The following is a 13,779-nucleotide window of genomic DNA, read 5'->3' as shown; positions in this document are numbered from 1 at the left end:
TTAGTCTTGTGGTTCCACATTTTGCCAATTTCTATTTCAAGATCTTTATATTTGCTTAGTTTTTGATAGGTCTTGACAGATACATTTATATCGATTGGGACAGCCATATCAATGAGGAGGCATGATTTTTGTCTGAAGTCTTTCAATATAATGTCTGGCCTATTCGCATCTATCATTCTGTCAGTTTGAATGATGAAGTTCCGGAGGAGTGAGATGTGATCATTTTCAAACACTGGAGGTGGTTTGTGTTCCTACCAATTTTTATCATGTATCAGGTCCAGGTTTTGCGAATTACTCAGTGAATATATTGTGCTGCTCTATCATGCCTGTTGAGATACTCTGTAGGCTTAAGACGACTGCACATGGAGACAACATGATCAATGATTTCATTTTGTTTTATTATTATTATTATTATTATTATTATTATTATTATTGAGTGAGAGAGCAGTGCATGCCATCAAAGTGACACTGGGGTAAAATATACAAAGCCCAATATACCCATCATGACTACCCGTCTGATAAGGGTACACCAGGCACATGCATCACAACCATATGTGCGCAATATAGTGATCTCATATCAAGATAAACAGCGCATGACCTCGCAGGTGGGGCCCAGTTAGAATTTTCTTCAGGTCGAGTAGCCCATCCCCCTCAAAAGGTCCCTGAATAAGGTTTGTTTAAGTATGTTGAGTAAAACACCCATGTTTCCAAAGGTGAATTATTCAAACCCCCAAGAACTCCTCTCAACACCTGGCTATGATGCTCCCCCACTACTTCTGCTCGTGATCAGAGATGCACATATCGTCAGCCACTAAGGAACATGCTCAGCTGGTTAAGGTCAAACAACTGACAAGCAAATCTGTGGTATTAAGCAGAATATTTGCTGTTGCCCATCTTTTATACCAAGACAAAACAATGTACATGATAACACTTCCAATCAATTAAGATCAGAAGCCATGAGAGCCACTGCCTGGTACTGCATCCGGGCAATTATTATTATTATTATTATCATTATTATTATTATTATTATTATTATTATTATTATTATTATTATTATTATTATTATATTATTGGTCACACAAGGTAGTTTTCCTTTGCCTGATGGCTGTAGCGAAACAGGTTGTTTGATGGACAAGGCTGAAAGGCATGAGGACAGATACATTCCTCTTTGGCAAAGCTCTCATTGATTTCTTCAAGTTTCACTTGAAAAAGGAAATTGAGAGTGGAGAGGGAAGTGCTGTTCTTCAGTGAGTTTACTTAAAGGTGGATGAAAGTTGCGAAAATGGCAAGAGTGGATGGTACCTCTCATGTGAGTTGGAGAGAAAGAATTGGAGAGGACACTTGCTGTTGGTGTTCAGGGAAATCTCGGACAGTGGGGTTCATCGATTATCTCTAGAGCTCATCCTGTATCAGGAGGTTTACATCTCTATCATCATCCTCCACTTTTTTCTTTAAACCTTTGTATACTATGTATATTTCCTTTCTTTTTGTTTTCATTGTATACCATGTATACTTACATTTTTTTATTATCTATCATTTCATTATATGTAAACTCCCACTCTTTATTCTGTCTTTGTATTGTTCTCCTCACTCTACACCCTTGTGGCAAATAAGCGAGCTCATTATTATTATTATCGACAATTGTATTTATCGCATCTATCATTCTGTCAGTTTGAATGATGAAGTTCCGGAGGAGTGAGATGTGATCAGTTTCAAGCACTGGAGGTGGTTTGCGTTCCCATCAGTTTTTATCATGCATCAGGTCCAGACTTTTGCAAATTACTCAGTGAATATATTGTGCTACTCTATCACGCCTGTTGAGATACTCTGTAGGCGCAAGCAAACTGCACATGGAGACAACATGATCACATCTCACTCCTCCGGAACTTCATCATTCAAACTGACGGAATGATAGATGCGAATAGGCCAGACATTATATTGAAAGACTTCAGACAAAAATCATGCCTCCTCATTGATATAACTGTCTCAATCGACATAAATATATCTGTCATTTAAAAACACAAAAACCCGTTTGATTCACTTCAACATTTAAATTTAATTTGTGTCAAAATATTTTCGTCACTTTTGAAACCGTGACCTGTTCACTGACATAATTTCGTGCTTGCACGAACGGTTTTTGTGTGTTTTTAAATGGCTTATAAACACCTTCCACGCTGCAATTGTTTTTTTTATCTCAGCACACGGTTTCAGAGCAAGTCACTTGCCATGCAAGTACATCTCCGTAATTATTACTATCATTATTAATTGTTAGCACGCCGGGAGAAATACTTAGCGGTATTTCGTCTGCTTCCACGTTCTGAGTTCAAATTCTGTCGAGGTTGACTTTGCCTTTCATCCTTTCGGGGTCGATAAATTAAGTAACAGTGAAACATGGGGTCCATATAAACGACTAGTTCCCACTCCACAAATTTGAGGCCTTGTGCCTCCAGTAGAAAGGATTGTTGTTGTTGTTGTTGTTGTTGTTGTTGTTGTTGTTGTTGTTGTTATTATTATTATTATTATTATTATTATTATTATTATTATTATTATTATTGAGTGAGAGAACAGTGCATGCCATCAAAGTGACACTGGGGTAAAATATACGAAGCCCAATATACCCATCATGACTACCCGTCTGATAAGGGTACACCAGGCACATGCATCACAACCATATGTACGCGACATAGTGATCTCATATCAAGATAAACAGCGCATGACCTCGCAGGTGGGGCCCAGTTAGAATTTTCTTCAGGTCGAGTAGCCCATCCCGCTCAAAAGGTCCTTGAATAAGGTTCGTTTAAGGATGTTGAGCAAAACACCCATGTTTCCAAAGGTGAATTATTCAAACCCCATAGAATTCCTCTCAACACATGGCTATGATGCTCCCCCACTACTTCTGCTCATGATCAGAGATGCACATGTCGTCAGCCACTAAGGGACATGCTCAACTGGTTAAGGTCAAACAACTGACAAGCAAATCTGTGGTACTGAGCAAAACATTTGCTGTAGTCCATATTTTATACCAAGACAAAACAATGTACATGATAACACTTCCAATCAATTAAGATCAGAAGCCATGAAAGCCACTGCCTGGTACTGCATCAGGGCATAGCCACTGCCTGGTACTGCATCTGGGCATTTATTATTGTTATTATTATCATTATTATTATTATTATTATTATTATTATTATTATTATTATTATTATTATTATTATTATTATTATACATAATAAATTGGAAAGAGGAATTTCATCCGAGTCTACGCTACAGATAGTTCACTGTTTAATCAGCATTTGGGATCTACTCCATTTTTTATCACATTGGCTTGGTAGTTTCAGGTCAATAAACTTTGATTTTGAGCAGTTTAAATGAAGCCCTGAGCTCCGTAGTCTCTGATGGATGAGCTTCTGATCAATATCAGCTTGTTTCCTACGAGTCACATATTTGCCACGCAGAGGTTTTCGCACCCATCTATCAGCCAATTGTTCATTCGCTTGTTTCCTTTCTATTAGTTTCATCTTCTTTGCAACAACAATTGCAGCACTTTATGAGGCTCTCCAGCCTGGGTATTATGCATGAACTCAGTAGTAAATCTTTTGCTCTCCTACATGACAGAATGAAACTTTTTACTCCTCTCGTGATTTTCAACGAGTTTTAGCATCCAGGCTTTAGTTGTTTCAAAATATTTGACCAGTTCGATTGTGGTATTATCTGTGCGGTGCATCTTATTACAAGTCAGCAGCTTACAGATTTTTCAACCAATTTTCTTTATTCCACTGTTATTCCAGTTCAACACACTGAAGCTATATGTAACAATTATTATTGTTATTATTATTATTATTATTATTATTATTATTATTATTATTATTATTATTATTATTATTATTATTATGTTATATAATCTGTAGAACATCCGAGAAAACGCCTTGCACTATATCTACCGTTTCTTTGTATTTTGAGTTCCTATTACGCCGTGGCCAACTTAAAATAAAGTACCAACTGGATACTAAGGCTGATGATATCAACTAGCCCTTTCTCTCCTTAAGCCTATTATAATAAACAGATAATAAACAGACAAGATTCTCAGCCAGCGACGAAAATCTGTATAACAAGAATCACGGCCCGGCATCGATGCCACGACATCACAACCAGTGATCAGCTCTGCCACACTCAGCCAACTCACTTCACATACAGATTCATATTATTGTGTACCCAAGAACTGGTATAATTGCTCACGTGTTATTGACTCTTTCGCTGCTGTAATATTTCACATACATACTTTTCTTTGTATGACGGCCTGTCTTTGATTATGTTATTATATGTCGCATTCACACTCACACATAGACATACATCTTTAACGCCATAATAAATATCTCTGTTATTCATCTAATACGGTTGTGGTCATTCATTACTGGTCATCTATGTTATCGTCGTATAACATATTCTGTATATCATCCTTTGGTATATAATTTTTGTGTTCGACCGTGTGACACGTTTAAATAAAAGGAGTCCTTTGTTTTTCCATTCGTCACCATTGCTCCTTTTTGAGTTCGCACGGTCGTCCCTTACACATACATACACAGACAACATGTTTGAATGCGTCATATATTCATGTGTGAGTGTATAGATGCAGATATATATGTACGTACGTACGTATGTATGTATGTATGTATGTATGAGATGCAGTTGATAAATGTGCGACAAAATTGCATTGCTTTACGTCAAGCCTATTTTTTTTCTCATCGGCCATAAATTCTACAATTATATCTGATATAACATGATATCAAATTTACAGCATATCCCAATGAATACCAGATGTTGTCTCTTCCGAATAGTGTCAGTTACGCACACACACACTGATGTACTTACACTATCAATACTTTCTCTTATTTTGTATTCACATATATGCACACGTTTATTGAGTATGTATGTGTGTGTGTGTGTGTGTGTGTGTGTGTGTGTGTGTGTGTGTGTGTGTGTGTGTGTGTGTGTGTGTGTGTGTGTGTGTGTGCGTGTGTGTATTAATGTTTGTCTTTATGTTCAGTTATGATGAAAACAAATTTACATTAATCTGATGGGTTACTCTATAAATTTGTAAAGTATGTTGTATTCTTATATAAGAATGTTGTTGACAGTGACTTCGAAATTTCGGCCAGCTAAGCCAGTCCGACGAAACTTTCAACAACTTTCTAATATATATAATATATATTTCATATTTATATATATGTATTCATATATGTAAGTTTAGAAGGATATATCATCCGGGCGGATACCGTGGTGTCTCTCAGTTATGTTCCAGATTTATACAGTATGACATGCTGAGGAAATAAATTTGGAGGATACACCAATCTCCATATCTTCAATCGTTATAATTATTGCAAATATGTACTCATATATATGTTTTTATATGTACATACATACTTCAATACATACATACATACATACATACATACATGCATACAGACTGACGGACAGATAAGCTTCATAACTGAGTAAATCATTCACATTTCACTAATGCAATATTCAGTACACTTTCAGTGTTCCTCATGCTAAGGTGTGTGCGCGTGTGAGCGTACGTGTGTTTGTATACTTGCCTGAAGAACTCGTGCACACACAGGCGAAACTCCCAGCAGCAAAACCAATATATCTGATGTTGTAACTTGCCAGAAGACACTGTGCATCCTACAGGCGAAATTTTAAAGTAGTCAGGGACCGATTCGACAAGATAAGAAAAAAATAATAAAGCATCCTTCATCTCAACAATTTAGCCACAGGCGTGGATGTGTGGTACGAATATATGTATATGTAGGCGCAGGTATGCCCATTTGGTAAGAAGTCTGCTTCCCAACTGCATGGTTCCGGGTTCAGTCCCATTGTGCGGCACCTTTGATACGTGTCTCGTACTATACTCTCGGGCTGACCAAAATCTTGCGAATGGATTTGTTAACCGGAAACTGAAAGAAACCCGCCGTATATATATATATATATATATATATATATATATATATATATATATATATATATATATATATATATATACAGACACACACACGCATGACGACGACGACTGGCTTCTTTCAGTTTCCGTCAACCAAATCCACTCACAAGGCTTTGGTTGGTCCGAGGCTATAATAGAAGGAACTTACTCAAGGTGCCACGCAGTGGGACTGAACCCGGAACCATGTAGTTGGAAAGCAACCTTCTTATTCGGCAGTTATGCCTGCGCCTATAAGTATATATATATATATATATATATATATATATATATATAAAGTAAAATCCACAGAAAACTAGCCGTGAAAAGCAGAAAGTGCAATGTTTTGGACAGAATCCTTCATCGAAATCAACGAGAGGCAGCAGACTATTAAATACTCTAAGTTAGCAAAACTGGCCATAAATGAGGTGGAACGCTCCAGGACCACTGGAGCTTCATAAGTGAACGAGAAGTGTTGTTTCTCATTAATTTCTCTCCTCCCTGAAGGATTTTGTCTGAAACGTTGGATTTTCCATTCTCCGAGGCAAGTTCACTACTTTTATTTATCAATTTTTATAGATTTTACTAAATAATACAATTTTGCCGTCGCATACTGACACAACTCTCTTTGGAATCTGTTTCACCATATTTGTTTATATTTATGTGTGTGTTTGTATGTGTGTGTGTGTGTGTGTGTGTGTGTGTGTGTGTGTGTGTGTGTGTGTGTGTCTGTGTGTGTGTGATCATCAATGCATGTGTGTGTGCAAGATGTGCGTTTGTTTGTGGGATGTGTGGGGCATGCATATACACGTACATCAATGTTGTAAGATGAAGAAAAGAATCTAAAAGCATTTGAGTATCCGAACGTAACCCCACATTTTCACGTAAACGCCCAATACAGTATGAAATACTGACACTGATAAGACACTCTCTCTCTCTCTTACACACACACACACACACACACACACACACACACACACACACACACACACATGTATACGTATATCTATCTATGAATCTATCTAGAGCTATATCAATGTGTGTGTGTGTGTGCATACAAGTAAGTGGACAGAAGCAAAAAAACAACACTCAACATGGATTTACTTGAATTTAATAGCAGTTTGGCTCAGCCCCTCCACATGACGTAAACAGGAATAAATGCGCAGTACTTGATGTTATTGACTCCGCCGAGTTGATCCACTCTTCTATAGGTTACTGACCAATAAAGGCCGAAACACCGAGAAACAGCTTTGAAATTCTTTCGAAGTCTCTATTTTGATTCCAAATATCTGACGCGATGAAAGCTTCTTACGCGTTCATGAAACATTAATGTGAAGTAGCTGAGTCAAACTGTTATAATACATACATGCATACATACATACATACATACATGCATACATACATACATACATACATGCATACATACATACATGCATACATGCATACATGTATGCATACACACATAGATACATTCACATATACATAGGTACATACATAGATACGTACACACATGCACACACACACACACATACGTAAATGTCGAACGCATTAGTGGATTTCTTTATTTGTGAATCAAGGCTACCATTGATTTCATGTTAAGTAGGGAAATATTCTAGTGCCTTAACAATTCTTAAAGCCGATCACATAGAAATAGGTCATTTTCTAAAATGGAGGTGAACACCTTTCTCTATATGATCGGCTTGAAAAATTATTTAAACACTAGAATATTTTCCCATTCTTCTAAATATGAAACCAATGGTAGCCTTAATTCACAAATAAAGAATACACACACACACACACACACACACACACATATGACCATCGTCCGTCTTTCTTTTCGTCACGTGACCATCTTTCTTTTCCAGCACGGACATTCAAAAGTATGGACGTGTTTTTTTCTCTCTCTCGTCTATCTTTTCTCTTTTCAAAACAAAAAAAAATATTCCTCCCAGCGTTCACTATTTTCCTCTCGTTCTGGTCTAACGACCCTCCATATTTGTTTGCGTTCGGTTTACTTGTATGTCTCTAGTGTCATGTTTTTGTTCCCAACTTTGACCCTCCATAAATCCTATATTTAGAATTTATGGAAACAACTGTCTTCGAAGACTCATATTGTCGTTGAATGCTCGAAATGAAGAGTAGATAGACAGCCGACAACTCATGAAGGGTACTTTCTCTGTATTCACTTTCCTGTTTTCCATTTTTTTTTTCTCGTTGTTCACGTATTTCACTCGTCTGTTTTCGTATTTCATGTTATTTGCACCGTTGGTGACGTCCTGTACCCATATACGCATGTGTATATATATATATATGTGTGTGTGTGTGTGTGTGTGTGTGTGTATGTGTGTGTGTGCGTGTGTGTGTGTTTGTTTGTGTGTGTGTGTGTGTGTGTGTGTGTGTGTGTGTATAAAAGGGACAAGTTTGAAATAATGGTCATTACATATAATTCCTTTATTAGAGCAAATTTGGCTTACAGTAGTCATTATAAATAGGTTTACTCAATTAGTCTATTGATCAATTGAGGTAAATTGAACGACCTAAGAAAATGAATGCTACTTTCGTCAGAGCCATTGCTGGAAACAACTGTAAGCTAAATTTGCTCTAATAAAGGAATTATATGTAATGACCGTTATTTCTAATTTGTCTCTTATATATCACTCTGTAAAAATCAATTTATCTGAAGCTCATCCACGGATTTACAATATAGAATTGTGATGAACCATAACTTTGGACCCTACTAAAAGATTAGTTGGAGTTCTTCACTAACCTAAGTAATATTGTTAGCCTGGTATGCCAACAGAGAGCTTATGAAGTATTTTGCTCGGATTGATACTCCCTCCTCGTTCTTCCTTCTGTTGTTCTTCGCCTTCACTACTCTCTCTCTCTCTCCCTCTCTGTCACAACGTCGTGTCGCCGATGACTAAACTCTCAACCTCTATCAAATATATTTGGTGAAGAGCGCTATTCTTGGATTCCTGGGGGACGAAGGAAATAGAAAAGCTATTAATTCTAAATCTCTGAACGAGAAGAAAGAAACTTATCGAAGAAGTGAATTACCTCAGAGGATTCAACAATCATCAAGTACTGTGTGTGTATACCTATTTAAGTTGCATACAAAGTCTGGCTTTTCGATGGATAACTTGGAAGGAAACCCAACTAGCAAATAAGAACCAATCAGGGTGGTGGACAGAAGGGTCCAAGGCAGCCGAAGGCTAGATGTTAGCCCCTTCGTTATCATTTGTGATTGAATGCCTGAGAGAGAGGTTTCACTACATCCCCATTACAATGAGCAGAAAAACGATATCTAGCATCGTCTGCGCCTGTGTGGAATGAGAACCTCAGAGCACGGAGAAATATTGTAAATCACCCCGATCCTTCCACTGCTTTCCTGATATACTCACTGTTGTGTTGATTACCTTGCCACTGATCATAGAATTCAAGGAGGCAATGATGGGGCGGCCCTTCTACGTCTAGTGCGACCCTTCTTTGTCTAGTGCGGCCCTTCTTCTTCTGGTGCAGTCTTTCTCCCCTATAATCAAATTCGGTGTAATTCAGGTCTCGACTTTCTTCAAAACACAAACAAACGAGGGACATTTTGCCGCGCTGGTCTGCGACAATGAGACACCAATATTTCAGTAGTTTCATCGCACGGAAAATGTGGTATACAAGCCGGAGCAGCCACAAAGTTCTATTTGCATCTGCGGCTGTATCCTTCGTCGTTGTGGTGCGTTAGAAGTAGAGTCTTGGTCAATATCGTAAAAAAGGACGAACAACAACAACGACAACAACAATGGTTCTTGTTAGACGTTGTTTAATTTTCATCTAAAACACCAAATTGCCCAATACTTTCTTGCAGTCTTGTATAGGGTAAATATAAAACAAAAGACAATATGGCAGCATGTCACTTGATGTGTGACGTCACCGGTGCTTCCATATTCTAAAAAGTGACAACAAAACGTTCATACTCGGTCCGCAAGTTGATATTGCATCTATTTATAATTGGTTTATAATGTAACATTTCTCAGTACGACAAATATTGTATGAGTTGACTCTACCCTTGACAGATCGTGCAAAGTGTTGTAGACTTACTCTTATTTTTCTTTTTCCAAATATATTTTGAGATCAGTGTAGGGTTGCCTTTGTTAGGGTGCTTGAAGTAGTAGTAGTAGTGGTGGTGGTGGTGGTGGTGGTGATGGTAATAGTAGTAGTAGTAATTGTTGTTGTTGTTGCTGCTGTAGTAGTAGTAGTAGTAGTAGTAGTAGTAGTAGTAGTAGTAGTAGTAGTAGTAGTAGTAATAGTAGTAGTGGTGGTGGTGGTGGTGGTGGTGGTGGTAGTAGTAGTAGTAGTAGTAATTGTTGTTGTTGTTGCTGTAGTAGTAGTAGTAGTAGTAGTAGTAGTAGTAGTAGTAGTAGTAGTAGTAGTAGTAGTAGCAGTAGTAGTAGTAGTAGTAGTAGTAGTAGTACTTGTTTAGTTTCAGATAAACTGTGAATTTTTCTAGCTCTACGATTAAAAACGTTCCAGCAGTGACTATCACATTTATTTTTATATCATGGTCTTCACTGTCCTTTATATAAAATATATTTTGACGGTGACGGCTTGAATGCTTTTTATCATATGTAAACTCTATCATATGTAAACTCTATCATATGTAAACTCTATCAAGCTTAGAGCTGGACTGAAATTGAACACTAACAAAACGCATGAATACCAACCAAAAAAAGAATTCGTATATGGTTGTTCCTTATGCTAGAGATAGCAGCCAATTCTTCCTTATACATATCATAGCCTAGCATCTTAGAAAAGGTCATATTAGACAATACAGTCTTAGATGCATTGCTGGTGACAGCTGGGATGCTTTTAATCCTTTGACCATAGGTTCACCCGATCAGGTTTGACTTGGTGTTCAAATTCTACAACGACGAACGATCAACGAAAGACATTTTGCTTAGTCGGCATAAATATTGTTGAAGAGCATCAGTTTCTCACGAAACTGAGAGAAAAGGCTTCTTATTGTTCTTTTCTTTAATTTTGAATGTTTTTTCAGCCGAACCCCATACGTTCTTCAATGCCATCATTTCAGACGACCTCTTTACCATATTCTAGTTGAAATAAAATAATAATATCTAATATTTGTAATTGATACAGGGACATTAAAACTTGTAGCAATGTGTTTATTGTTGTTGCTCTTTGTTTTATTTCATCTTCTGGTATTTTATTTTTTATACATATTTTTAAGATCCAGCCTTGGTTGACAAGGTCTATTACATAAAGCATCCTAACTAAAACCATTAGCTGTCTCTCTATTTGAACCATCTTATCATCCTTGGGAAAATCAGTGCACTGGGCCCAGAACTGGACCCTTAAACTCGAGGCTCCCCAGCAACTGTTTTGTGTCCCTATTCCTTAAGACAACACTGCTCTCAATCATTTTAGTTTCGATTTCAATAAAATATAAAATAATGTTCTCGTGTTGGCACAAAGACACTGAGTTTACTGTAGTGTGTTGGTATTGTTGATGTTTGTTGTTTAAATCTCTGTCAGTTATTATTAAACAGACCTAAGATTAAAAGCTTTTCAGTCATGATCCTGTTATCAGTTGTTATATCAGGGAATACAGACAGACGTAGTTATTGCAGGACTATATTAGGTAATAACTACATTAGCCAATAGTTACTGAAATGTGTGTCTGTGCATTTCTGTCACCCACTCCCTACTGCTTGACAACCGGCGTTGGTGTGTTAACAGCCCCGGGAAAAGTAACAGGCTTATAAAAAAAAGGTATTTTCGTTCGACTGAAAATTCTTGAAAGTGGTGCCCCAGCATGGCCGCAGTCTAATGACTGAAACAAACAACAGATAAAAGATATGTTCGAGTTCTCTACGTTTTAATGACAACGTTTGCTACAACATCGACGCTATCGATGCTTTATCGGCCGAAGTTGGTGGCCTGTTTCTGGAATAAACACCAGAGGAGAAGAAAAGCCAGCGGGCTCATACATCGGCAATTGCTTGTTTTCCACAAAACCTTCATCTGATCTTCACTGTTGGGTGGAACATTCCAGTCACAGACATTCACACTGTCTAAAACAGGCAACAAGGGCTATTAACATTATCCTAAAAGTTATGTGTGTAAATATATGTATGCATGTTCGTAGATAAGTATATGTGTGAGGGAGCATGTGTGTGTGTGTGTGTGTGTGTGTGTGTGTGTGTGTGTGTGTGTGTGTACAAGCGGAACACTTCTGCTGTCACATCTTATTTAACGCATTGTATTTTACTGAACGCTGTACTGACAGGAAGTAATTACATCCCTTCAAATTCTGAGAGCAGTGTAGGCTGTCTTTATTTGAAAGAGTAGTAGTAGTAGTAGTAGTTTTGGTTGTTTTTTCCATACCAGATAAACTGTGATTTTTAAAGATCTATGATTAAAGACGGTCCTGCAGTGACCATTGCGTCTACTGTTTTAATACCAGGGACTCTACTGTCTTATGTTTGACGAGTATCAGGATGGTGACGGCTAGAATGCTTTTTTACGATACTTAAACTCTATCAGAAGGCGGCTTGCTGGTAGAATCGTTCACATGCCGGGCGAAATGTTAAGCGAGTATTTCGTCCGCTTTTGTGTTCTGAGTTCAAATCCCACCGAGGTCGAATTAGCCTTTCATCCTTTCGTGGTCAATAAAATAAGGGAACTTTTGGGTTTGACGGGCAACACTTGTTTTCTTAACGAAACACTTTCAAACTTGGGATACTGGTAGAATGTGTCATATAAAACATCTTTTTCTCTAAGCCTTCTTAACAAAAATTAGTTCTTAATAAGTTATTTCATGTTAAAGTTGTCGTATTTGTGTAATTTCAACCAATCACTGACGTCTATAAAGTGTTTCGGTACCAAAAACACTACATAAAACATAAATGAAAAATGTTGCCCGTCAAACCAAAATAAGCACCAGTTGGGCACTGGGGTCGATGTAATCAACTTAACTAATCCTGGGCAAGAGTATAAAAAAATCTGCATCCCTCTGCCAAACCATGTCAAGCCAGTGTGGTAAAGTAGGCTCATTAAGCCAGTATGATCTCAAGCTCAAATTCACGGCCCCCACATCGGACCATAGCCGTGGAGAGAACATGTTGAGGCCTTCGTACTACAGTGGAGTGAACATATGCAATCCAATCGAAAATCAGACATGGATTGAAAAAAATAAGATAGTTAAAGGTGGAACGTTTCAATGATGCAATGTTTTAAGGTAGCAAGCAGGCAGAATCGTTAGGACGTCGGGTAAAATGCTTAGTGGCATTTTGTCTGTCTTTACGTTCTGAGTTCAAATTCCACTGAGATCGACTTAGTCTTGCATCCTTTCTGGGTCGATAAAATAAGTATCAATCGTGTAATGGGTTGAAGTAATCAACTTATCCTCTTCCCCAAAATCACGAGCCTTGTGCCAAAATGTGAAACCAATAATGCAATGTGTTTTTGTTTTTATTTTCTGTTTTGCAGGAAAATGAAGGGTGATTTTATTCGAAGTAGAATTGTCCAGAATTTGAAGAATGCACTGACTGATAATAACCAATACAACCCAGTCAACTATGATTTGAGGTATACAGCTTTTCTTTATCATAATGTCACACCTTCTACACTGCCTCCTGTGTTTGATGGTATAAAAGATGCACAGGCGTGTTAGATGCACCTCAATTTCAGCATCACATATTCAGACAAAAAAGCTTTTATCTTTTATTTTTTACTTGTTTCATTCATTTGACTGCAGCCGTGCTGAGACACCGCCTTGAAGGGTTTTAGCTGAACAA

The 13,779-nt window shown here is 37.6% G+C and overlaps 1 protein-coding gene across 1 annotated transcript in view; it reads left to right on the top strand.

Moving 5' to 3' along the window:
• The window catches only part of LOC106867818 (inter-alpha-trypsin inhibitor heavy chain H5), a 126,617-nt gene that overhangs the window by 61,871 nt on the left and 50,967 nt on the right, over positions 1-13,779 (top strand). Inside the window, exon 3 of the mRNA XM_089340307.1 lies at positions 13,472-13,570. Within this exon, the coding sequence (XP_089196433.1) occupies positions 13,472-13,570 (99 nt within the window). The remainder of the gene's footprint in view (positions 1-13,471; positions 13,571-13,779) is intronic.

Source organism: Octopus bimaculoides, chromosome 23 (genome assembly GCF_046866305.1).
Source record: "Octopus bimaculoides isolate indiv1 chromosome 23, ASM4686630v1, whole genome shotgun sequence".
In the NCBI taxonomy this organism is placed as follows: Eukaryota; Metazoa; Mollusca; class Cephalopoda; order Octopoda; family Octopodidae; genus Octopus; species Octopus bimaculoides.
The sequence above is the reverse complement of the archived record's forward strand: the minus strand, read 5'-3'. Positions and strand labels throughout refer to the sequence as shown.